Here is a 27,886-nt window from a genome sequence, read left to right as displayed (position 1 = left end):
TTTGATGACTCACATTATACTTTCAGAACACTATGTACTACATAAATAAATCATTTTATGCAAATATTTTTTTCTTTTAATTTATAAGTGATATTTTTGGAATTATGGTTCAAAGCAGAGCTGGAATTTAGAGGAAGGGAACATTAGCAGGAATGTTATAGGCAAGATATGAGAAGTAGTTCTTCCACTCAGCACTGACAAGGTCTCATCTGGAGTACTGTGTACAGTTCTGGGCACCACACCTCAGGAATGATGCAGACAAACTGAAGAGTAAAGGTCTAGGAAACACAATCTACAAAGAAAGTTTGAAAAAACTGGGTTTGTTTAGTCTGGAGACAAGAAGACTGAAGGGAGATATGATAGTCTTCAAGTATATAAGAGGTTATTCTTAGGAGAAGGGTGATAAATTGTTCTCCTTATCCACTGAGGACAGGACAAGAAGTAATGGGCTTAAATTACTATAAGGGAGATTTAGGTGAGACCTTAGGAAAAACTTCCTGTCAGGGTAGTTAAGTACTGGAACAAATTACCTAGGGAGGTTGTGGAATCTCCATCACTGTAGGTTTTTAAGAACAGGTTAGACAAACACCTGTCATGGATAGTCTAGATAATACTTAGACCTGCCTCAGTGCCGGGGACTGGACTAGATGACCAATCGAGGTCTCTTCCAGTCCTACTTTTCTATGATACTATGTTACAATTCCCTTGTTCATGTAAAATTAAAGAAACACAAGGAGAAGCTAACATAAAAACAGCTTTCCTACTGAATAACTTCAAATAAAAAGATGATTACCAGAAGACACACTGGGTTCCCTCCTTTTCTTGCTATGGGACTTAAACGCGCACACACACACACACACACACACCTCTTGATTATGCCTAGACCCTCTGGAGTGTGCAAGAAGCATCGTCACTGCCTTTACCTGTGTATAGTGGCCGCACACAATCTTAGTCTTTGCTCTCACAGAAACACGAGTACTCTAATCTATCTCTGTTGCACCTCCAGCTCTACACCCTGTAGCCCTATATGATAGATATGGATTTCATTAAAGTCAGGGTGAGTAAATGACCAACCTTGGACTTTTTTTTTTTTAAGGTATATTTTACATTTAGAGAGGCTTCTGACTGACCATTTCTTTCGCATGCTGAAAACCCATCACTACTCTCAGACTCTTGCATCAACAGTGAGGGTAGTGCCAGCTGGGGCAGCAGCGACTGCCTGAAGAGGCTACATCAGCCTAACAAGAACAGAGGAGGACAGCACTCTCATCCCCCCACAAAGGAACTGGTACAGTTTAAGTGAGGAACATTGCATCTGACCCCACTGGAGAGGAGAAAGCAGGTGGGGTTGGAAGGAGGCCCTATGCCGCACCCCTCAAGGCAGTCAATGATTCTCCAGCTTGTCCATCCCCTTGCTAATGCTGCAGAAGTGCTATCTGGGCAGGTAGACAGATTATCAGTTTGTAAAAAAGTAGCCAAGAGGGTCAGTCTAGGGCTGCTAAATTAAAAACACCTCCCCCAAACCACTAAAAGATCAAGCCTGTGTAATTACTCATCTGCATGCTGAAAGTGATGGTCAGTACAAACAAAGAACAGGAACTTTCCACCACATTTTGACTTCTCCAGTATCTAGTTATTTTGTCTGTTTCCATCTTAGATTGTGAGCTTTTCTATTTTTCAATGTGAGAAGTAAAACTAGAGCTGGCATAGCAATTGCATTGTGGGTTTTTCGGGGATTTTTTAAAATCTGCTATTGGGTTATATTTTTTATAACAGCAACAAGAATTTGGATAGAAAGCATTTGATTTATTTTTTCTACCTTTGGTCTCTCATACGGCTCCATTAGGTATGGAAAGTGATTATTTATAGCCCCAAAACATGAGACGAATGAAGAGGACATGTGGAGCAACATCTCTGCCATCAGCAAGCAACTTAGGAACTAAATAATGCATGGCCCCGTTTAGAGACCTCTCCATTATTACACTGCAACCACCGCTATTGGATTTGAAGCAGGAATTAATTCAGGAAAGTCCAATGGCTTGTGTTAAGCAGGGGGTCAGACTAGATGATCACAAGAGTCCCTCCTTCTGGCCTTTAAGTCTCTGCGTTCTGGGTGCATATTATTATTCCTTGTATTATGTGCTTAGGAGTCCCAGTCATGGATCAGAGCCCCATTGTGTTAGGCAGTATATAAAGTCATAACAAAGAGCTGGTCCCTGTCCCAAAGAGCTTACAATGCAAGTAACAGGAATAAGTATCCGTTAATGAGCATTTTATACATGTGGCAAATACTAAAAGCCAATTTCTCTGCCAAATATTTAGTGTTTAATCTGTGGGGGGGGAAACAACACAACAGGATTTTGTTCATTCTGCACTTTTGTTACTCATAATTTGACACAGGAGAAACAAATAAATAAATCACCCTAATAAATCACCATATAAAAACATCTCAGGAAAATGTTGATTAATCAATCAACATTCCTCACCTTCAATGTTCTCCAGAGCTCTGCACCATACCTACATCTCAGCCTTTGTTCCCTCATTCTCATATCCTATATTCAACTAGTTCCACTTATATTCACATTCTCTATTTACTTCCTTCTTCCACTCCATGTCTTCTCTCCCCCATATACATGTCCCTACGTATGCCTGAAACAATTTCTGTCCTCCTGCACACCAAGTAATTGTAACTCCTCTCCTTCAAATCCCTTAGCCAAAATAAAGGAGGTTAAAGATCTCCCCCGCACTAATTTCCAGTTGAGTGCTTTGTATTTGCACTTGGCCAGAGACGGCAATCTTGCTCTGAGACTTTTACAGACGTTTATGAAAACAACTGGTGAGGAATCAGGGAGGTTGCTTAGATCTCTCTTCCCCCGGCCTGGGACCTCTCACAGAAAATGGGACATCTCTCCCCCACCCTCCCTGTCTATGGACAAGGGAGGGGGCCTCGGCTCCTACTCCTGGACAGGAAGAAGGGGAGAATCAGCCCTAGGAAAGCTACCCTCCTATGCCACCTAGGGAGGCCCTTAATTACCTCAGCCAGTCCCATGGCTGAACCTCCTTCCCGGTATGATCCTCTTCTCCCTCCTCTGTCATGTTTCCTCTCCTCCTCCTCCTGCCCCTGTAGCTTATCCTCTGCCGCAGACTGCGCAGTGAGGGTCTCACAGAAGCCACGGCGACTGTCAGTGGGGTTTGGGGTGCTGGAGTCACCACTCAAGCCACATGTTGCACTTTATCTGCTCTGTGTAGACCCTGCTGGCGTGCTCTAGGTCCCAAAGCTCACCATCAGGGTCCACACAGGGCAGTTTGAGAGCAATACACTGCCTGTGGCTTGGGCAGTAAATCCAGCAATGCCTCAACCCATTCAAAATCGCTGCAGCTTGCCTCTGATCAGACCCTCACTGTGCAATCTCCGCATGTGCCAGAAGTGGAAAAGAACGCTCCCTGAGGCCACAGCGATATTTGCTCTGTTCGTTGGACCTGAGTGGTGGTGAGTCTCACACACACGCGTAATTGATATATGTATAAAATGTGTGTGCTTGCAAAAGTAGTAGTTTTAAGCCTGAATTTGTAGTTTTGTAATTACATACAAAAATTGGGAGGATTACGGAAAATTAGGAAGGGTTGGGATCTATCTACCCCAACATGAGAAAGGAATACAATTAAATGGAAAAACAACAACAACCACCAACTATGAAATGAGATGATTCGCCCATGAACATGTTTCCTCTCCCCTTATTGCAATTCCACTCTTATTTCCCTCCCCCACTGCCATGACACTGATTGCTCATCACAAACTTGAGGCCTGCCCCAGGACATCTGCAACTGCCCCAGGACATCACCAATCAGCTTCAGCTCTTCGGCCACAATCCTGGCAAGGTTTATACATGTAAATAGCTCCATTAAATTAAATGGGACTACTCACAAATGTAAAGATAAGCACATACATAAATCTTTGTAGAATTATGGCTTTCTATTGTAAGCTCTTCAGGGCAAGGATCTATGTAAGAGTTTATACCCCTTTGGTATATGTTTTTTTCCCCCCAAAAAATGGTATGTACACAGTGCTCTATATAAATTGCTAATAAATAATACTGCTCTAAAACATGCCTATACAATATTTTCTTAGCCATAAGTACTGTAGTTAAAATCATCTTTTGGTGTCATAGCTTACCCTTGCACCCTTTTTGCAGAGCAGTGAAACCAAGTTCATGTGACCTGCAGCGGCTGCATAGCTAAGTGGGGTCATTCCATTTTCAGATGTCCCATCAAGAGCAGCTCCAAATTCCACCAGAAGAGTGACCATTTCTTCATGTCCCAGGTGAGACTCAACACACAGTATTGGAGCGTTATTTAGAACTTCAGTCCTGTAATTCACATTTGCTCCCCCCAAGATCAGCAGACGACTCACCTGAAGGAGAATTTAAACAAGTTATTTTTTCTCCACATTTATCATAGCATGTCACCACCTTAGTTAGAGAGGCTGCAGAAGTATCTCATTTTCTATTCTGATTTTGGTATTAAAATTATAAATGGAAACTGAATTTATTACATATTGATACTAATGTGAAGAAAAAAAGTTTTAAAGCCATTGGCTAGCAGTTATAGCTTTGGTTTACTAGCTCTAAATTCAAGCTATAAATCCACAATATTATGAAGTTTAAAATCTTTATAACCTCTTCACCACTATGTTTTCATCTGTTACCATGGCACAACATATATTGTTACACTGGAGCTCTATAATTTGCTTGCAACCCTTTGAAAACACTTAGTAGTAGGCCAAAATTGCAACCTTCTCCCCTCCCCACATTGGCAATTCCAATAATGGACCCTACACTTCCCATTTTCCCCAATTTTACCTCTTTCACCTTTAAAGTTCCCCATGGTATGTTTGTTGTTCCCTCTCAGAAAACAACAACAATTTCCCTGCAGATCATGACTTTTTCCATTTAGCAAAATACAGGTTATGTTCCTTGATCTCTAATGGTGACTGAAATTAGCATGTTTTCTGTGTGCATAGCCTTGTTCCCTTACTTGCCTTACCACATCACCAATATGAGCACAAGGCTGGGCCCAGCGTTAGTTTCATAGAATCATAGAAGATTAGGGTTGGAAGAGACCCCAGGAGGTCATGTAGTCCAACCCCCTGCTCAAAGCAGGACCAACCCCAACTAAATCTGCTGAAGAATCAGCAGGAAAGTACAAGAACAGAAAACGTGTTTCAGGTCCACAAAAACATTGACTAGATTAATTTACTGGGAGGGAGGGAGGAAGGGATAGCTCAGTGGTTTGAGCATTGGCCTGCTAAACCCAGGGTTGTGAGTTCAATCCTTGAGGGGGCCATTTAGGGATCGGGGGCAAAAATCTGTCTGGGGATTGGTCCTGCTTTGAGCAGGGGGTTGGACTAGATGACCTCCTGAGGTCCCTTCCAACCCTGACATTCTATGATTCTACTGTCTTGGAAATGGAAGGATTTCCCCCCCCTCCCCCCGCCATTTTAAAATTGCTATTAATGACATCTTCCAGCAGAATATAATTTTAGGGTAGGTTGAATTTGGGCTTAAAATTACTGTTAAATTCTTCTCTAACCCTAAAACACAGTCATCAAAGAAATGTGCTAAAATTATGAAAATCCAGATAACACACAAAAGAAGTGCAATCTAAAGGCTTAGTCCTGCAAATACAGTTACTCACATGCATATGTTTTTGTAGGATAGGTCCCTAAAATGGTCCACTATGAAACCTATTATTAGGTCTAGTTGACATCACTGGGTTCAATGCTTCATTGTTCCTCCTATTCATTTGTATTTTAGGGTTTTACAGGCATATTTGAAAATATATGAAACAGGCATACGTGACCTCAAGTCAGGGGTTGCTTCTTTTTAATATTACAATTAAACCACTGCCAAGGTCTGACTATGTGGGTAAATGACAGCTAAATGGCTAGCAATTTTTTTCTGTTTTAATCAACAGCCAGATTGTAGATGGCTCTTAGTATGTGCACAGTGAGAGCAATGATATAAGGAGTTTCCTTCTCCCTTATGTTTGCCTGGTCTCTCTCTGCACCCCTGGGGCACAGTCTACTGCAACTGGGGTAAAGACGGACATGGCCATGTCACACTCCCCTGCATTAGCATCCATAGGAGGAAGAGGGAGGAGTAAACTGAACCTCAGGAAAGGACACAACTCCTTCTGCATGCTGGATTGTATAGTTTAAAATAGGTCATCACATGCTAGAAACTAATCTTTGGTACTACACTTCAGCATATTTAAAATGAGGAGACTAAATTCTGCTCTAAATTAGTAAACTGGGTGTGGTCCTTGGGCTCCTGATAACTTGTCAATATAGCGCTCACTCAGACATAAAATGTGAGCAGTCAAAATCGAAAGACTCCACTGACCTTAATGAGAACTGGATCAGTCTCCAAGACACAACCAATAGTAAGATTTTAAACAGAAGAAGAATCCGTAACTGAACTTCCTGCACATTTGTGTCAGATTTTTAAAAAACAAGGTTTTGTGCATTTACCACATAAAATCTCCACATCGCAGGGTTGTGAAATTATAGTCAAAAGAACTATACTTAACCTTACTGGCAAGGGCATATTTTGAACTCATTTTCCAATATATGGATTTTCTCCAGTCAATTTATGACTTGCTTTAAATTATATATTAAAAATATTTTCCTTTAAAAGGACACTTTTTTTAGGCTGTAATTAAACGTTGGCATCTATGACTCTATGACATTAGCAGCTCTCTGCTGAAATTAAAATCCATCACTGAAGGATTTTTGTATGAATTAAAGTGGCTTTTCACAGAAATACCCCTTAAACTATCCAGAAGAATTGAAGGTATTCATTCACCATTATGATTCTGAAAATTCTTTTAATTACATGCATAATTTTTGCAAGTTCTGTTTTAAAAGACAGTGGATGTATAAAGCAAACCAATACCGTTAAGACAGCATGGTGCCACAAATAAGTTACACAGATTTCTGCAAAAACAGATATTTTACAATACCTATTAAAAACCACACAGTCTTTAAAATGATCCCACATTAGCTGTTTCAGCAAAGGTTTCAGAAGGGTCAAGACAAATGAGATTAAATTTAAGTTATTTATATAACAAATAAGAACCCAATATATATTGGACCACCCCACAACACCTGTTAGATAGGTGGGTTTTATTTTCAATTCCTCCCACAGAGAATCATTTGTGATAAAATAATACTTAACTTTTAACATAGCATCTCAAATTACTTTACAAACAACTAAGCACCACTCCCATTTTACAAACGGGCAAACTGAGGCATTAAGTGACCTGTCCCAAAGTAAAAAATAGAAACGGGTGTGGAACTCAGGAGTCCTCATACTTGACTATGCATCCATGCAATCTGTTGAAATTCAGATCTTCTCAGTTTAATGTTTAAGCTCAGCACGTTTTCTACTGTCTCTCTCTCCCTCCCTCTCTCTCTCTCTCTCTATGTCAGGGTTTTAAACTGCTGCCCATCACCATACTAATCCAAATGCCTTCTTTGTACAATTGATCGCAACAGCAAAATTCCTAGTAGACTTCATGGAGTCTCTGGCATTTCTATTCTGGAGTAAAATCTCTGCTTGGGGTAGAGATTTGTTTTGATTTTGTTTAAATTGATTCATGTATTAAATACCCATTTGGATTAAGATTTAGGAATAATCCAAAATGAGATAAAATGCAACAGAGTGAAGAACAGACTGTTTCTGATAGTCACAGAAGTCAAATTCCCCAATAAAACACAAAAGCTAAAGAAGGGCACAACACAGATAGCATTCATTCATCTGCAGGGCAACAAATTTACCTTCCCATAAATTTGGTCTGAAATTTAATCTCATAAAAATGTTTATGATTTGTTGAGTAATGTCCTCCAGATTCTCAGTGTCTATTTTAAAAGTATACTGACTCTCTGGGCAAAAAAAATCTTAAGGTATTCATTGCAATTTATAAATTGGCCCTAGAAAAGCAAACCTTTACTTCCCCCTTTGCTGACTTTATAGCACTTAAATATTATTCACAGACCATCTCTGGATGACATCTAGTTATCACTGGTATTTTAATTATGTATGATATTTTCACATTAGGTCTAATCCTGTCCTCACTAAAGTTAGTGGCAAAACTCCCATTGATTTCATCGGTGCAAAGTCAGATCCATTTGTGATTCAGGTGGCGTCCTCAGTACATAATTCTTATTTTCTTACCTTCACATTAGGTGTATAGAGGTTTCTCAGAGAAGCAAGGGCAGCTGACAATCCATCTGTGCTATATCCAATCCACAGGGATTGAAGGTGACTGGAAGAAATTCCAGTTTTTTTACTGAGACCCTAGGAGAAATGATAAAATAAAGAGATACTTTTAGAAATAGGATTGCAGAGAGAATTTACATTTCTTTATATGGATGAGGCATAATTTGTAAGAAATATTTGTAAGAATATTAGGTGTTTATAGAGGTGGTTTGTAACTATTAAAGCAACCAGTCTGGAATCATCTCAGACATTTGTGCATTTATACTGATATCATACAACTGTGTTTTTAAAATATGTGGATTTTACCTTGAAAATGTGTGCTTTAAGAATGTGATGACCAAGTTCCATCGTTTGCTGACGGTTTAATTTTCCCTCTTGCCGAGAAAACATGAATGCCAGTAGAGCATGCCCATTCCTAGCAAAAGGAAGGAAATGAGAGAGCAGCACACACTTACTTAGTAAAGATTTAGTTACATCACACAATACGTTCTTACATTTATGTCATTCAAACTTCAATGTTTTTTGTTTCACCTAGTTAAACTTTTCAAACATCTCCATGTGTCAATTTAAATACTAAAATTTTCAAATGTCACAAGAGAGAAAACTTTTTAATACTTGTCCTGAGTTCATAAGTTTTGACATTAGGAGAGGGGACAACAGAGCTCTGTCTCTAAGTAAAGTGAATTCACTTCTAAAAGAATAAATCTGAATTGAACAGGGTCATGGGAAATCTAAAGAGTTGTCTCATAAAAAGTGTTCAGGTCCCAAGCACCAGATCAGAATCCCCACTGACTGGAGATGGAAGGGGTGAAGTCAACAAGACACTCTAAATAGATATTGCAATGTTCTGCTAAATCTGACTGTTTCATTTTTCCATACCTCTAATAAGATATGAAATTCTGTTAAAACCCTCAAGCCCTTAAAAAATGACAGAGAATCCTTTTATTTTCATAATAAAATGAAAACACACACAGACAGACAAAAACCACCATCAGCTTGAAACATATGCCTAGCATACTATAGCAGTCACCTTTTCAGGAAATCTACAGCTTCTGATATAATTCTGGGCATTGTTATATGAAGCAAAGACAGAGTGGTGAATTTTACATAATTAAATTCAATTGTTATTAGATCAGTTTTATCATGTAAAACCCATGGTTTTGTAAAACTCAGGAGAACTGAATTCTTAAAATTCTGAGGTAGCTGGGTGCAATACTGGTAAATCCATGTTTAGAATTATCACCAAAATCTACTTTATGTATGTGTGATGGTCCTAACTCATTTTAAAATGTTTTTTAAAGGACTAAACTCCAAACCCCTGAATAGTGTGGCAAAACGGACAATGCAGGCTGACAAAATGGACTATGCAGGCTACCAAAATGTGCACACACAGTGTTTTTCAGTGGCTCTGACTTACATGACGCATACTATACAACCCAAGAAAGGGGAGTAGGGTCAAATTGAAATAATGAGACTGGGAATGTCTGAGTAATTTAAAAAAAAACAAAAGAAGATGAGACAAAATGATCTATTGCCCTATTTCCCAATAGAAAAGGTAGCTTTCAAAGTCTGAGTTTGTAAGAAACCTTATAGTATTTTCCTATTGCAGATTTTGCCAAGGAGATAAAAATAGGAGACTTCTCATAAATTACACTTCTTCACCAAGGTAGTAAAATCACACAGCTTAATTAATCTACTAAGGGTAAATTCTGCTCTCAGATATATAGGCCCAGTTCTCATTGATTCCATCAGGAGTTACATCTAGGCATTAGAAGACAAAACTTGGCTTTAAACATGCACAGCTTTTCCTTTGAAAAAGATGCATCTGTTTAACATTACTCTCTCCTCCCATCAGTGATCAAAAGTGATAATTAAAATCTGTAACAGCAGCTATCTGAACATATTACAGCTTATTGCAGCCTTAATTTACCTTGGCTCACATAAGAAGTTTGTATTTTCACCATCCGCTCTCCAAACAAGCCATTCCCTGAAGGAAGGATGGCAGAACATACGTGTTTTGTCACGCCTTTTTATCAGAAAGCACGAAAGGGCCTCCATCCTCTGTTGGAAGTCTTCCCAGTCCTGTTCACCATTTACTTGACCAGCATTAATAGCTTGGAAAATCTGGTCATCTGTCATGGGATGAAGGGATGCTAGTGCCACATTTAACACTGGCAGTGCTCTCTCAAAAGCAGAGTTGGTCATGAACTTCATGTTGCACTGTAGCAAATAAAGTTCTGATAGAGACACAGGAACTACCTTGTAGCTTGCACTTTTTATCACCAAGTGACCTTTCTGAAAAAGATCCAGTGTCAGTTTCAAATAGAGGTAAGATCCCAAGCTCTTCATGATCAGGTGGTTACTCACTTTCCCGATTATGGCTGCATCAGCTTTCCCATTTAAAGATATATTGTTTATAATTTCCTGACTGCTATTGATCCTGTACTGAATATATGAATTCAAGTCACCATGGATTTCTTTGTTATCTGGGAAGTCATCTAGGGATATTTTGAAAAAGGGTAGTGAACTCGTATTTTCCTGTAACAAAACACACATACACACACATTATAGCATTTCAGAATTGAAAATTCACAGTCTAGCTTCACTATATTTTTCTTTTGTGAGAGGCATTAGATAGAGATAAGAAAGATCTATTAGCTCTATTATGCTCTTGTAAATATAGTAACCTGAAAACAGGTAACACATTTTATATTTTTACACTACATCATCATCTTTCTTCTGCGAATCTCATAACACTTTATTAACGAACCCCTGAAGGGTAGGTGAAGGATATATAGTGGTCATTTCAAATTTAGGGCAGCAGAATACAAAGTTACCAGAACTGGAATTTGGCCAGGAAACTGTTTTACATCCCTTTGCTTACAAATAGTTCAGTAATGACTCAGAGAGAAGAGGACCATCACCACCACTTCCTGCAGCAGGTGTTCCTCGGAGGCCTCCCATCCAAGTACTGACTGAGCATGCATGACTATTTAGTTAGGGAGAACTGACAGTTACAGAACGGGTGATCTAGGTATAGTGGTTTTACCTGAACACATATTTATGGTGTATAAAAAACAGTAATTCAGATGATAGATATACAACTGCTTTTCAGGCAGAGCAATACATATTTGCAGGTCTAGCAAACTTTTCAAACACCTTTAGTATAAATGAGCACCATTATAATATAATGCATTTCCTATGTAATTAAAAACAGATAAATGGATAAATAATCTGAACTTTCAGTCTAGGGGCATTGACATTATGAAACTACTGTAGCCCCATGCCTCCCAGAATCCAGATAGTTGTTTCATGGACTATGTATTAGAGAAAGACTTATTCTAAATAGGTGATCCTTTCAGGAGAAATCCCAAATAAATCAACCTTTAGTTGAGAACTAACCACCTCACATTCTATAAGATGTTGAGAACTCCTAACTTCTATTGATTCAATATCCCATTCTCATCTCACCTGGGGTCTAAGAAAACTGTAGCTCATGTTTTGTCACTTATCTCACTGGCATACTCCAGAAAACAAGGGAGAAAAAAAACCTATTTATCCACCATAAAGAAAGAATATATGGCACAATTTTTATTTAGGTCTTGGAATTCACCTAAAAGAGCATTCTTTCAAGGTTATATCATTGTAGCAGTGTAAAAGGTCACTTTTAAGGAAAAAAAGAAGTTAAACTAAAAATATGATTTTTACCTGAAAGTTAGTTCTTACAGTCACAATCAGCTTCAACCAGGAAGGAAATTTAGAGATAATGTTTGTGATAAATGAAGAAAGTGTGTCACCATAATCAGGTTTATGGAATTCAGCCTCATTTAAACCATCTATCAAAATGATGTATTCTTCCTCTGGAATTCTCTGCTCTGAATAATAAAAGTAAAAAACAACAGGAGATTGCACATTTTCCCATAAACGGAGACTCATTTTTATGCACAATTTTGAAAATCTTGGCAGTAAAGATAACTTTATATACACCAGGAGAAATTTTGCAGGTCAGAATATCCAACCAAAAATCACCACCATCACTAATCTCACTTTAGATTAAAACTGAATTTTTAAAATCTAATTTATTATTTATGCAGTTTGTTTGCTTTTTGGCACTTTACTCTTTAGTCAATTAAAATAGTTCATAGTTTCATTTTCTAGATCTTATGACTAGCACTATGCTGCAATGTCTGGGTTACAAATACTGCAGGGGAACATCTACACTTTTCCAACTGTGTTTTCAGCCACACTTTATATTTAAGCTCCACTTTGTAAATGGTATACTGAAAAGATTAAATGATTAATACATGTTATAAGCATGTTAAAGACATGAGTAGTAGGTGTTATAGATCGTTATATACTTATATACCATCAATAGAAGGTTCCATATGTAATTACAAGCACTTATTGACCCTTTGATTCTAATGAATAACCATTTATTTGAACTTTTATTAATCATTTATTAAACCTTTACAAACCATAATAAGACAAAACACCTATGTAAATAAGACATGGGGCAAAATATTGAAAAAAGAGAAAACAAAATATAGCTGCTCATTAAGTGAGCACTGTCCATTCTGTGCACCATACGAGGTAAGGATCCCATGGAAAAAACAGTATGTGACCACAGAATTAAGGAAAGTATCATAATGCATATGCACAAAGGGGCTGAATTAAGGTTCCACAGGCAATCTTAATTATAAAGTTTCCTAATTTTTGGCCACTTGACTTTTAAATTTTAATAATGTTCTTTTAACATAGTATGTAATTTCCTATTTTTTTTTTAAGAAAGCACACACTGCCACTTCAGCTATGGTGTAACTGATAGCAGTAGTGTGTTTTCACCCTCTACGCGGACCAGCACTAAAGAGGGATGAGACATACGTTGCCAGTGGGTTTCACCATTATTTGCTGACAACAAAAGAATGGTGAGACTCGGGAATCCTGGGCTCCATTCCAAGCTCTGGAGGATAGCATGCTCTAGTGGGCCACGACTCTTCTGCATATTCCTTCAGAGAGGGGACCCCTTCTTCCCCACCCGCTCCAACCAGTCCCTTCCCCATCACAAATCCTCATCTCAGCCCCATTGTCCTCACCTACTTAGTCCCAGGCTCCACTACATTCAGGCTTCTCATCCAAGTCCCAACAAGTCCTAGCCTCACCCCTTTCAACACACCACAACAGTCTATCCCACACTCCCCATCCTCCCCAACCCCCAGCTCCTTGTCCCAGTCTCAGTTCTTCCCCCACAACCTGGTTCATCATATCTGTCTTTTCTCTCATCTTACCTTTTCCCTCCCCATAATCCACTGTTTCTCAATTACAATCTCTCCTCTGACTCCTCATCCAATCTCAGCCACCATCGCTCGCTCCCCCCACATCCCAACTCCTAGTCCCACTTTCCTTTTTCCTCTTCCCCTGTCCCCAGCAGCCTCCAGTCCCCACCACACCCAGGTTCCTTGTCCCAATCTACTCTCCCCACATCCCCCTGGAGGTCTGGCTTTTGTCTCCTTTGTATTTGAATTGGGCAGCTTCCTCCTGCATGCTGCCTGGGCCCAGCAGGAGGGTCATCGAGAGCATGGGGGAGACACGCTTCCTGCTCTCAGCTCAGGTGCTCAGACCCAGCCCTGGCTTGGCACATAGCAGCCCTGTGCAGCAATTACAGGGAGAGTCCTGCTCAGCCCTGGGCCGGAGTAGACCAGTGCAGATGGAATCTTGGGGAATTTAGCTGCTAAAATATAAGAAGTTTCTACTGAGCATGCATGAACTGTGATTTTTCAAAGACTTACAATTTGCCAAAGTCGAGTGGATTTTCATGAGAACAGCAAAAGACAGCTCCCTCACACATATGCCACTCCCCTGCAAAATTTCAAGTTCCTGCTCCACAGCATGGGAGTGCTAGAGCTTTTCAAAGAAAGGATACTAGAATTTTGTAACATGGGCAAAACGTATTTTTTTCTTTCAGCCTTGTATTCAGAAACACCAAATTGCTTTAAGCTGATGTTTTCCAAATTCAACCTGAGGCAGACACCCAGCATTGAAAATTTCAGCCCAGACAGTTAAAGTAGGGCAAAGTTATACACAGCTGAAAACTGGGTCTTACAATGGGAAGTGGTGGGCAACCTTAATGGATGATAGGAGTCCTGCCTATAATTTATAAATGTATCCTTAACAATAAGTGTGACCATGTTTTCACTGACATTTTAAAGAGAGTCAGGAAAACATTACTTTTAATATTGGATATTGGAGGACGTTATTTTAAAACTAAAATACTTCTGTCTGAAAATTGTCTACTATTCTTACCAGTAACATCAAAAATGATTATAACTGAAAGAGATTAAAGAAAAACATTCCCACTAGTGAAGTCATTCCTATACATTTAATCATCTCCCTCAGACCATTAAATACATATATCAGATTACTTTAGGGTTTTTTGGTCATTTACAAAGTTTAGAGACAGTTTCTGAGTAACCTGCTACTTGGCATACCTTTCCTGAGGTTTGCAAGTGGTTCCAACACTCCTCTTTTAAAAGCTGCTACTGGATCTTGGACACAGGACCTAAGGCTAAGCATACTTTGTAGATGAGGCTCTTTTATCAGAAGATCTCTATATGCTGTTAACTGATGTGACCGGCAAAGTAAAGCTGCAATACTGTGCACAAATTCTGGGACAAGACACGTATATGTGTTGTCAGCTTGGCAATAGTGGTAAGCAACAACCTAAAAAAGAAAGTCAGGTTACCACATTTTTATGGATGACACTGTAGAAACACAGTTTCTTTTAGTTAAGACAAAAAAATTAAGATAATTTATTTCGCTGAATGGCACCCCCCAAGGTATGATCAATTTTAGAAAAGTTATTCTGAATCATATTGTGTGAAAGATGAGCCCAATGGAATCATGGCACAAGAAAAAAACAACAACAGGGAAACAGTGTTACTACAGCAGAGGGTGGAAAGAGGATACACAGAAATCCAAACATCCATTTTGGACATAATAAATAAACCACTAATTTGAGTCCCTGCCTCTTGGCAAGAGTCTCCTTGGCATTTGTATATGACTGAAGTTCAGCAGGTAAGGCAGAACTTGAGGCCACTGCCATAACACAAGAAAAACTTCCAGAACAAAACCTGAAAATCTGTGAAAGTTCTATCTGAGCAAGCTGATCAGCTGAATGTTACAGTATCACTGTAGGTAGCTGACTGCTGCAGAAAAAGAGTACAATGCTCCTTAAAGTGGGCAGTCATGGTTCAGGTTTCTGATTATTTCTGTGAAAATCAACCCATCTCAATGAAAAGCAATGTTTACAGTTCACACAAATGTGTCATTCAGTGGTTTTCATGGCTTGAAACTCTTTAGCACCTTTCCCACTGGATGTTAGTAGATACTTTAAAACACCCCTTTAAAACAAAATTTTGCAAATGATTGAGGAAACTGTACTTTATTAAATAAGCGCAACTCTGATGTAGAATATTTTTATCCTTTAGGTAAAATCAGTTTCTCAGCATAATATAATCTAATGCGGAAGTCAGTTGTAATCAAATACTCTAGATCAGGGGTCGGCAACCTACGGCACGCGTGCCAAACACGGCACGCGAGCCAATTCTGAGTGGCACGCGGCTCCCCTGACGCGGTCCCGGCCCTCAGCCCCCCCGCCCACCGCTCTCCCCTGTGGGGGCAGGAGGCAGAAGCTTGGTTCTGCGGCAGCCAAGCTTCCCCCCTCCCCCGCTTCTTCTCCCAGTGGTGCTTTCCTGCCCCACCTCCTCTCCGTCCCTGGCCAATCAGCTGATGGCCCTAGCGAGGGGGAGGGGGAAGAGTGGCAGCATGCACACAGCTCCGTAGGGGAGGCAGAGAGAGGTAGGGACGGAGCCTGGGGGAAGGGGGTGGAACAGGGCATATCCCTTCCAGCCCCCTGCCCTGCGCCGCTCAGGGCAGGGGGCTGGGAGCACCCTCACGAGCCGAGCACCCCAGCCCTCTGCCCTGACCCCCCCACACACACTCAGCCTTCTGCCCTGCACCCCCATACCCCCAGCCCTCTGCCCTGAACCCCCCCCACCCCAACACACACCCAGCCTTCTGCCCTGCACCCCCACAGCCCCATTCCTCTGCCCTGAACCCCCACACACACACTCAGCCTTCTGCCCTGCACCCCCATACCTCTGCCCTGAACCCCCCACACCCCCAGCCTTCTGCCCTGCACCCCCACATACCCCCAGCCCTCTGCCCTGAACCCCCCACACCCCAACACACACCCAGCCTTCTGCCCTGCACCCCCTCCCCCAGCCCTCTGCCCTGACCCCTGAAACACCCACCCCCAGGTCTGGGGTCCTGGCCGCAGGCCCTACTCAGCCCGCTGCCGGTCTAGGTGAACAGAACCCCAGGCTGGCAGCGAGCTGAGCAGGCTGGTGGCGTAAGATCAGCATTTTAATTTAATTTTAAATGACGCTTCTTAAACATTTTGAAAACCTTGTTTACATACAATAGTTTAGTTATATAATATAGACTTATAGAAAGAGACCTTCTAAAAACGTTAAAATGTATTACCGGCACGCGAAACCTTAAATTAGAGTGAATAAATGAAGACTCGGCACACCACTTCTGAAAGATTGCCTACCCCTGCTCTAGATAGTCACAGATTATCATCAGCATGTGGTGCATGTAGAGACTACAGTAATATAGCTTTTAAACTTTTTTCAGATTGAGAAAAGAGTTAATCTAAGATGTGAAGTAGTTTCGGTCTCAGGGGACAGTGGCTTGTTTTGGTTCTCAAGGACAAGACACATTTTACTAGACAGAACATATTATAATATGAGCACAAGATTCCCTACATATTTACATCATGTTCAAGTACACTCTTCTGCCCCTGCAGCAGAGCTTTAAACTGATTTGAACTGAGGAGAATCATGAAGGCATTAGTCAGCATGTTCTTTGCTCTCAAGACTGAGGGCATGGCTACACTTGCAGATGTACAGCGCTTTGAGTTAAAACAGCCTTCGCAGAGCGCAGTAGGGAAAGTGCTGTAGTCTGTCCACACTGACAGCTGACAGCACACTGGCGTGGCCACATTAGCAGCTCTTGCAATGGCCACAGAGAGCAGTGCATTGTGGTAGCTATCCTAGCATGCAAGTGGCTGCAACGTGCTTTTCAAATGGGGGTGGGGGTGGGGTGGAGTGTGACAGGGAGTGTGTTGTGTGTATGTGGGGGGGAGAGTGGGTTTTGGGGGGGCTGAGAGCACGTCAGCATGCTGTCTTGTAAGTTCAGACAGCAGCAGACCTCCCTCCCCCACCCCGCTCTCTCACACACAGCATTCCACAGTAATGGTTGCTTTGTCTCGGAGCAGATAAGCATGCCAGCTGTCAAATGGAGCTTTCAAAGGGCATATCCAAAAGAATGACAAGAGTGGCCACTTGACTTAAGGGGATTATGGGAAGTTTCCGGAGGCTGATCAGAGCGCAGTAATGCAACACCTCGTTCACACTAACGGTGGGGCGCTCCAGCGGGGGTGCATCAAACGTTATTCTACTCGCCAAGGTGGAGTACCAGGAGCACCCTAGCCCTGGAGTCAGAGCACTCTACCTGCCTTGCCAGTGTGGACGGGTAGTGAGCTAGTGCGCCCCGGGCTCCTTTAATGCGCTGTAACTTGCAAGTGTAGTCAAGCCCTGAGATTGAGTCTTTGCTCTGGTTTTCTTGAAGGAAGCCTTGGACAACTTTGGATGATGTCTACATGATACCATGCCTACATCACCAGCCAAAAATCTCCTTATTGTAACTATGGAATAGGATCACATCCCAGCTCCTTTGTTCAATATCGTATCTCTGATGTTTAGAAGAGCTGAAGCTCTTATTACTGGTAATGATTTTCCATACTTTAGCAAAACTGATCTGCAGTAGTCGGTGTTAGGGAAACGTTTACAACTAGAGATCAACAATAGATCTATCCATAAAATGTCAAAGCATAGGAGTATCTGGCACTAGATGGGCCTAAGCACTGGAACATCCCCAAAGTTCTAGGATTTTCACAAGCAAAGGGTTTGGTTTGAACCTAATTATATTAATGATCACACTTTTCTCCCCCTTGTATGTAAAATTCTAACACGAATAATTGGGAAAGGTATGGAGAAATAGTTATTAATTCACACTGTCAGTTTTGTCTGTTTTTAGACTGTAGACTCTTCTAGGCAGTGAACATCTCTTACTGTGTGTTGCATAGTACCTAACACAATGGAGCGCTGATGTTGGCTGGATCTCTAGGCAATACTGGAAAATAAATTTCACAAATCCACTATTATTTTATATATATTATAAAAAGCATGAGCTAGGTAAGGCCACCTCACTGAGGCTCAGAGAGTACTGAATCTTCTTTTTCAGAAAGAGGATTTAGGATAGGAAAGGTCTCTTTGTTGAGAGCATGACCATTAGTGGAAACATCTTTTTTCATCTTTGGCAATTAAAAACTTTTCCTTTTTATCTTTGAAAGCTCTAGCCCAAATGATCCATACTTTTTGAAATTCAGGCTGGATTGCTGAAAAATGTGCTTACCTTGATATACCTCAGACCACGTACAAACTGTCACCAGTCAATCTTGCAATGGCTTGTCTTGTAAATGGAAGAGATCAAAGACTGTGTTCCACAACCTGCACAGGCTCTCCATTCAACTCCAAATTGGTTTCAAGGTATTGATCCTAATCTTTCAAACCCTATAAGGACTTTCTTCAAGCTATTTTACATACTACCTTTCTCCCACCACACACACCCCAGGACACAATTTGGAAGCTATCGTGAACCAGGACTCAACAACTGACAGCCTTAAGGGCTCTTGGGAGCCAAGGATAGAGCATTTCTGATGGAGAACTCACTGCTCTGGAACTCTCATTCACAGGAGATAGAGATGAGACCAAATTCTGCCATGGTTAAGGCATGTTGCAGGCCTCTGCTCACTTTGCAAGTTTTTCCACAATAACAACTGCATCACAAAGACCTGGCAACATTCACCCGGGAAAGAGAATCCAAAGAATACAGTCTCATCCAAGATACAATTTCCTGTTAATCTTAATTTCTGTAACCCTTGCCCAAACACAACAGCAATGAGTGCATTGCAAATAACCTTGAGCAAAACTTCTATCTTTCCTTGTTTCATGCAAAATTGCACTGTAAGAAGCTACATGGAGTAACTTTCTGGTGGGAGCAATAGACATCTAAGGAATTAGGGATGCCAATGACTGACATTGAACAGAAGGAACTTTTTCTCACATTTCTACCTTCTCTTAGCCTAGATTACACAGAGGACAAGAAACAGCAACAGCAGAGGCAGGAGTCCAGTATTACACAGACTCCATTGCCCAGGCCATGCAAGGACTCCCTGTAATCACAGCCCCTTTGCTCAAGTGAGCAATGGGGCTGCTACCAGGTTGCAACTCACGTAAAGGGAGAAAGACCTGGCTAACTGTGCAGGATGTACGCATGTGGTACACCCTGATATGAGTGTGTCCCAAATCACTCTCCCTTCTCACCCCTACCACAACCAGGGAGCTCTGCAAGGCACTGTGTCTTGGAGTTTAAAGTTTTTTTAGTGTGTTAGAAGAAGTCTACTGAATGGTGAAAGCTTACCTTTGAAGCAAGACATCTCACAGATTTGTCCATTTGATTTTGATGTTCAGGAGTACCAGGACAACTCAGAATCTTCATTGTATTGTTACTATTTGTGGGAGGAGCAGTTGGTGGTAATTTAGTGAGGGGAATCTCTTGACAGGGGTCACTGCCTATAAAAAAGTGCACAGACCAAAGTTATGAATACAGACTACTGCTTTGGGGTAAAATACATACGTGATAATGGAACTTCTTAAAGCCTTGGGTAAAATTTACTATTAAGATACAGGATTTTTAAACATACAATATATCATCTTCAAAGGCAGAGTTACAACATGACATGCATGTACATGTTTTCATCTTTATACTCTCTATGTGATATAATTGACCTCTGAGCTGAAGAAATAGCAAATACTGAAAATAAATACAGTGATGTAAAATAAGTACAATTCTAAATGCAAGAGCTCATTAAATCATATAATGTACCAGAGCTCAAGTGATGTGGAAAGTACTAATTATGGTATCATAATAGCCTTTTCTTCACATCATCAATATGGCAAATTTGAAAAGTGTCAGCATTGGAAGTACTCTGAGTAAATACACAGAATTATATCATCCTCTCACCTCTGATAAACTGAGGGAGTGCAACGGCAGTAGAGGGGCACGGAAGGGATAAGTGTCACCTTCCTAGCATCATCTTCCCCTTCATCTCAGATTCTGTGAAGCCTTTGAAAAATCTGGGCTGCACAATACAGGGTATGATTATACTAAAGCACCATCCTCCCTCCACAAACCAACAATAGCGGGGTGGGGGGTGGGGGGAAGAGAGAGAGAGAGTGTCTAGGCAGCACAGTTCATTAGAGCCACGATGCCAAGTGAGTTTGGAGTGTTGGGAGGCCATGTGGAGATTCAGCGTTTCCATAGATACCCAGGGGGTGGGGGTTTTTTGGTGTGTGTGGGTGCATGTGTGTTTAAGAAGTTGAACCCCTGGTCTATTCTGTTGGAGGTTATTGTCAAAGCATGCCATGTTGATGAAACTTCCTTTATCCCTGAGGAGAGCTTTTCATGTAGGGGACAATAAGGCCAGTAATTACTTATGTCTTTGTATAGTATAATAACCCAAACAATTATTTAGAAGAGAAACATACTTTTGGGGGATGAATTAGGGCTGTTTGAAGCAATTTGCCTCATGCGACTTCCATGGCAGCTAAGTGCCACCAGCTTTGAAATAATAGCAGTCTTTCCAAATCCCACATTTCCAATAATAACTGCTCCCCTGTTTTCTTCCAGCTCCGGATTCTTCAAGGTTTCTTCGATCATTTGAAATAGCCAGTCTCTTCCGACAAACACAGAGTCTGTTGTTATGCTTGGCACTTCAAACAATAGTGGCTTTAGCAAAATGTCTTGAGGCTTATAGGGGGCAAAACGTGCTGAGAAGTGGAAAGGAAAAAAAAGTTTATTAGAAGAAAATATTGTTATGCAATGAAAACCTATTTATTGGCAGCAGTATTTAAGAAGACAATTTTAATAACTTTTGGTAGGTACATTTACAATTTGAGAGGATTTCTTTTCAGCACTTTTACCATAAAAACAAAAACAATTACAAATGACTTATTGAACTGTCTATAAATTAGCAGCTTCAGTGTGGATTAAAACCACTTCATGATAAAATGCAAATAATTGTTGTGGTTTTCTTTTTCGACAGGGGTTCAGCCTTTATATTTAAAATGTTGTAGAACTGTGATAATTTTACATTTAATGAAGAACAATTTTTTTCTATATATTTGAAAACGCACAACAAATTTTTCTAATTGAGGGCCTGGCCCTGTGAAATATTTTGAGTCAGAGGGAGTTGTGGGTGCTAAGCACTTCACATGGTTAGGTCCTTAGAAGCAGCAACTACATGTATAGAGAAATGAGAAGCATGAAAAAGTTTGATTTGACTTCCAAAATCAGTCAACCATGTAAATGAGAAATTACTGAACTGATTGTCAGCAGATGATGAGTAGATACAGTCCTTTTAAAGTCAACAGGAGTTGCAGGTGCTCAACACCTCTGAAAAATCTAGCATATATCTTCTTGTTCTCATTTGTAGTCTCAAACAGATAATACAAGAGCTATAGGGGCTAATGAATCCGGTTTTGATTGGAAAGATTACTTTAACCATGCGTACATTTTTTTTAAAAATCATACACAATTAAATGATTTCTCAAGAAAAGTTTTGTTTCATAACTGTTTTTTCAGCAATTAACTCACAAAGATAAAGTGAATATGAATGAGGGCAGCATAACATCTACACAGCGACTCACAGAAGAGCAACAATTTGGAGGTTTGATTGCTTACATTTTTCTATTTGTAATGGTAATCTGAACAGAAGCAGCCAGTGGCCAAGATAAAGTTAAAATGAGAAAATAAAAATTGCACACAATCTGCAAGGAAAGAAATGCCACTATTTTTGCAAAGGGCATCCCATACTGGATTATTTATGTACCACTACACCAATCCTTAATGAATTAATTGCTTTTCTTCCATAAACAAGATTCAGGTGGAGGGATATCCTTGAGATTGCATATAAATCTGTTTTTTAAAATACAGTACCATCATGATTATTTGAATGCCATGGAGGATACTGAATAAGTTTATCTGAAGTCTCGCTTAGCTGATCAAAGGAATCTTCAATATAAACATTGGAGGCACATGATTCAGTTATGGATATGTGAGGTTCAGATAATCCAGGTTTTACTGCACATGCATGTTAATTATATAAATATATGTTTGATTTATTTTTTTTAATAAATCATTCCATTTCTGATTTATGCCATTCTGAAAGAAGTGTAAGCAAGCACTTTTTTATGATCAATAATGTTGTCCCAAAACCTGTAATAGAATCTACAAGTGCAGAACTGAATGCCTGCCTGGAGACCCTCTGGCTTCAGCTGAACACATGAGGAGCCCCAGCATCTGTGCTTATATAGGATTACATTTACAAATCCTTTTGCAGCTTTGCCATATTACAAAAACTACTACTGTGTATCTATTCTAAGATAACTACAAATGTATAAATACCTTTAATTTCTTGTTGTACTCTTCCTCCTGCAGTGTTATGCCAAGGCAAGCGAATTGAGGTGCGTAATGGAGTATTCCTTTGTCCGTCCAAATAGCTCAAATCTTCTAACTTGGTTGAACTTGTTGCTAGGATATTAAGAACTGAAGTTTATTTTTTCATCTGAATAAATAATTACACAAAACTAAACTGTATATCAGGATGAATTATTAATAATGATTATATTTATGCTTTCAACATGGAATTCATAGATTAATTTTCCTGCAGTTACACCCTCAAATTCTAGGTAACATTTTTGATGAGCACGGTCATTTTCCTCTGTAAATATAAGTCTTTGATAGCAAAAAGATTTTAGATATCCTACCAACACTATGAACTGTCCAGTTAAAAAAATGTCATTTTCATTAGATATGCTTTTATTTATTGTATATGTTTAATATGAAATATTACCAGAATTTAAAATGATGTTAAAATTCTTAGTGAGAAGCTAACGGGGGGAGGGGGGGGAGAGAGAGCTTTACATTGAATTTTTATGACAAGCCTGGGTAGTCAGAAATGATTTAGTAAAGCTTCAATACTTCCAAGCAGAAACACAGCAAGGTAGCTAGATAAATCTTCTGCCCCAGCGATTTCATTCATAGTTGCTGGCAATCCAAATCTTGCAATTAGACAAGCAGACACTGTGTGCACTATTTCACCACATCCAGAACATTAACAATCACCCCATTAACTGTCTGACTCTTCATATTCCTTTGCAGAGCTAAATAGATTTCTTAACTATACAAGTTTTGATTGGAAGAGAAATCTTCTGCAACAGCAATTGATCACACTCTGTATTAATGGGATTAAAATGTATCGATAATTCCACAATGTATTGGCACACTACCAATTCTTCCTAGGACTGAGAAAAGTAATATAAACATACTGTAGTATGCTCTGGGATCAAATGCACTAAAGTGGAAGATTACATTTCTTTCCCTACCACCATTTAGGTCTTTTTCCATTTGGCAGGCATTCATTTCCCCTTTCTCCCCCTTGTGTTTCAAACAAAACCAACATTAATATGGCTTTTTCTTTACTTTGCTGTTTGAGACCACTATCAATGATGTCAGTAGAGCTTTAGGAACAGGGTACATTGGTAAACTGCTGCTTGCAATATCTGTAGAGAGCTCATATATGCAATTGATCCTCGGTCCAGCAAAATGATGCATAATTTTTCCCTTAAACATTTTATGAAGAGGGACAGAAATAAAAAAAAAATTGTTAAAGACTCAGAGGACTTACCACACAGTTATATTAGAGGAGGGCACATTCTGAGCCTAAATCTCTTAGCAGGGTCTTCAAAAGCAACATTTCACATTTGTAGATCCTGCACTCTTTTCCCCTCTTGTACTTCCTCATAAAACAGTAGTGGTGGGCCCTGTACACAGCCCAGACCGGTGTAGTTCTGCTACCAGGAGCAGAAGGATATAAAGGAGCTCAGCTAAGGTTTGGGTAGCCCTGAGTAACAGAAGCAAGGCAGGCCGGGAACAGTGGATCAACAGCTATGCAGACTTGCCAGCCGTTCCCTCTATGAAGGAGAAAGCGGGAGCTACTGCAGTAATAGCTGCTCTGCAGTTGGGGCAGGGAAGGACTTCCCAGACCCTTGTAAGCTGACCCTGTACAAAGCCTGGTTCTTCACTCTTATTCCTTCCATGCCCCGTAAATCAGTTGTTTACAAGGACAAGTGTTTCTCATAATCTAGATAAAATTGCAAATTATTATTTATAATAGGAACCATACATCTGCACAGATGATAATTTTCACACGTGCACAGCAGTCTCATTCCACATCTCAGTAAAGACTGAACAATGTAGGGCCAGTGTGATGTTGTGCAGTCTATATGGTTTTATAAAAATATAATAATAAGTGAATATAATGTAACTGGGATATGCTTCATGCAAAAAGTCTCTTGTAAGGTATCATTACAAAGCTTATAATCAATCTACTGAGTGTGATCATACTATTTGTATAAATGTACCATTCTTGTATCTAAAACTAGAAATATAAAATATAACTCTGAGGGGCCTATTGTAATTATGCAAAGTGTGGGCCATTAATGGTGGTTTGGAATCTTGATGACTCCCATTAACCAGGACCATTGTCTGCAGATGGCTGTTTTTTACCTGTGAGTCTTCCTGTATATTTGTGTGCTGGCAAGTGGGTAATGAAGTCTTGCAGTGACATGTGATCATGTCACCTGAACTGGAATCCATCTTTAACCTGGTGCTTTTCCAGTGAGGGGGGGGTAGAAACCCAAAGGGACAAAGGGATCCCGCCTTATGCAAAAGATATATAAAGGGGTGGAACAGAACAAAGAAAGAGAGAAGAGTCATCATGAAGAATCCCCTAGCTACCACCTAAGCTGGAACAAGAGCTGTACCCGGGGAAAGAATTGTGCCCAGGCCTGGAAGGTGTCCAGTCTGAGGAAAAAACTTACTGAAACATCTCTAAGGGTGAGATTATCTGTATTTAGTTTGATTAGACATAGATTTGCACATTTTATTTTATTTTGCTTGGTAACTTACTTTGTTCTGTCTGTTACTGCTTGGAACCACTTAAATCCTACTTTCTGTATTTAATAAAATCACTTTTTCCTTATTAACTCAGAGTATGTATTAATACCTGGGGGAGCAAACAACTGTGCATATCTCTCTATCAGTGTTATAGAGAGCGAACAATTTATGAGTTTACCCTGCATAAGCTTTATACAGGGTAAAACGGATTTATTTGGGTTTAGACCCCATTGAGAGTTGGGTATCTGAGTGTTAAAGACAAGCACACTTCTGTGAGCTGTTTTCTGCAGCTTTGGGGCAAGTAATTCAGACCCTGGGTCTTTGCTGGAGCAGACGGGAGTGTCTGGCTCAGCAAGACAGGGTGCTGGAGTCCTGAGCTGGCAGGGAAAACAGGGATAGAAGTAGTCTTGGCACATCGGGTGGCAGCTCCCAAGGGGGTTTCTGTGATCCAACCCGTCACAGCCAGATCCTCCATATCCGGCCAACCAAACTTATACCAGTATAGCATATTTACTATGTTACTAAAGCGACAACTGACAATATAAATGAATAGCATATATTTTGTGGTTCCTTGGCTCCCATATTTTTAGAATTGTGTTTGGTTTGCTTACCAGCTGACCTGTGAAGTATTATTCCTGTCATTTTATCATTTAATACTAGTAAAAAAAATTTAGACTCTTACTCCTGTGTCGTAAATGCAACTTACTAATGTACTACATTATGGATTAGCACATCTAAAAATTGTAATAAGTTAACATTTTTATAATAGTGCTGTTTAAAATCACAGCATTTTTATTCCACATGTGTATCAACAGACACCGTGCTGAAGCTGTGGTTTTATATGGAACATTTTTTCAGAGGTGTCATAGGTATGCCATCTTAATTACACACTCATAACATGGTGGCCTTCATTAGAGTGTTTCTGGAGCAGAGACTGTACATGTGGACAGTGCCTAGTGCATTGTCAGTAACAACATCAACCAATTTAGTCCAGTGTTGTATGCGCATTAGTAAACCCAAGTTAACAAAAAGAAGGAGGGTTTTTAGCATTACAAAGATCCAAGTCATCAGGTTATTCCCAGTTAAAGCAACTTTTCCAATGCTGTGCTTCATATGTACAGTGAAATAATACATTTACTTCCCTACAGTAACTGTGGTTCTTTGAGATGATGTAATTTGTGAGGATTCCACTGTAAGTACACATGCACCTCATGTGCACAAGATCAGTTTCTTTCTGCTAGCAACATCCATCAGGCCTGCCCATGCACCCTGAGTCGCCTCATACTCTGGCACGAAGGGCAGACCCTTCTTCAGTTCTCTTGCAATTCAAAGCATGGGCAGCTAAGGACTGCAAAAAGCAGGAATGGAGGGCGGGTTGTGGGATATGCATCAACTATCACATCTCAAAGAACTACAGATACTGCAGGGTAAATAACCTTATTTTCTTCTTTGAGTAGGTTTCAACGTGGATTCCTCTGTCCGTGACTGGCAATCAGTCTGGATGGTGGGTATGAGGAGTATCAGCTGTGTTAATCAAATAGAGATTGAAGTACTGCTCCTCCAAACTTTGTATCTGTCCTGGCTGCCAGGTCAAGTGCATAATGTTAATGAAGGGTGGCTGCTTTACTCCACATGGCTGCCTTACAAATCTCTGAAACTGGCACATTTCTGAATCAGGCCGATGAGGTCACCTGTGCATCTCAACATTGTGAGATGAGAGAAAACAGAACATGACTGAACTGGTGGATGGTATGCTGGTATTGCAGTAGGTAGACTTTCAGTCCAGGTGCCAGTCCTGACTGTTTCAGAAGCAGCATGTAGTCCAAGACGCTTGAGATTATAGCTTCAACTAGATACACATTGTTTTGGAGTTGCCCACATATGAAAAACCTTTCCCATTTTGCAGAATAGGTCCTGCTAGTGGAAGCCATCCTTCTCTGCTTAATAATTCCTTGTATTTGTCTGGAGCACTCAGTCAGTGATGGTCATCAAGCCAGCATCCAGGCCATCAGATGCAAGTACTGTGGGTCTGGATATAGTATCTGACCCTGATTCTCAGACACTATATCTGTGCAGGCAGGGAGGCAAATGGGAGGTTGGCTAGACATTGAGTAGGCTGACAGCCAAAGTTCTCAGCTAATAAGGGGCTAGCATGACAACAATAGCTCTGTCCCATCTGATTTGCATATTACCTGAGAACCAGGAGAATCTGTAGAAAGGCGTGGAGCAGGTCTCAAGACCACTGAAGAAGAAAGGTGTCCGGTAGAGATCCTAGTCTCATACCATCCTGGATCAAAAGGCTTTGCATTTGGGGAACAGGTTGGCTGTCGGGATTCCCCATTTCCGGAATACTGGGTCCAGGATGGATTTCTGCCATGACCACTCAGTTAGTTACCATGTTCCTG

At 40.4% G+C, this 27,886-nt stretch overlaps 1 protein-coding gene across 1 annotated transcript in view; it reads right to left on the bottom strand.

Annotated features, from left to right (window-relative positions):
- The window catches only part of TANC1 (tetratricopeptide repeat, ankyrin repeat and coiled-coil containing 1), a 152,315-nt gene that overhangs the window by 47,493 nt on the left and 76,936 nt on the right, over nt 1-27,886 (bottom strand). The window contains exons 8-16 of the mRNA XM_065413377.1: nt 22,929-23,054; nt 21,011-21,292; nt 19,884-20,035; nt 14,765-14,996; nt 11,988-12,154; nt 10,210-10,817; nt 8,586-8,694; nt 8,235-8,357; nt 4,175-4,411 (exon numbers count right to left, since the gene is read on the bottom strand). Of these exons, the coding sequence (XP_065269449.1) occupies nt 4,175-4,411; nt 8,235-8,357; nt 8,586-8,694; nt 10,210-10,817; nt 11,988-12,154; nt 14,765-14,996; nt 19,884-20,035; nt 21,011-21,292; nt 22,929-23,054 (2,036 nt within the window). The remainder of the gene's footprint in view (nt 1-4,174; nt 4,412-8,234; nt 8,358-8,585; nt 8,695-10,209; nt 10,818-11,987; nt 12,155-14,764; nt 14,997-19,883; nt 20,036-21,010; nt 21,293-22,928; nt 23,055-27,886) is intronic.

Source organism: Emys orbicularis, chromosome 11 (genome assembly GCF_028017835.1).
Source record: "Emys orbicularis isolate rEmyOrb1 chromosome 11, rEmyOrb1.hap1, whole genome shotgun sequence".
NCBI lineage: Eukaryota > Metazoa > Chordata > Testudines > Emydidae > Emys > Emys orbicularis.
This window is presented reverse-complemented; position numbering and strand designations above follow the sequence as displayed.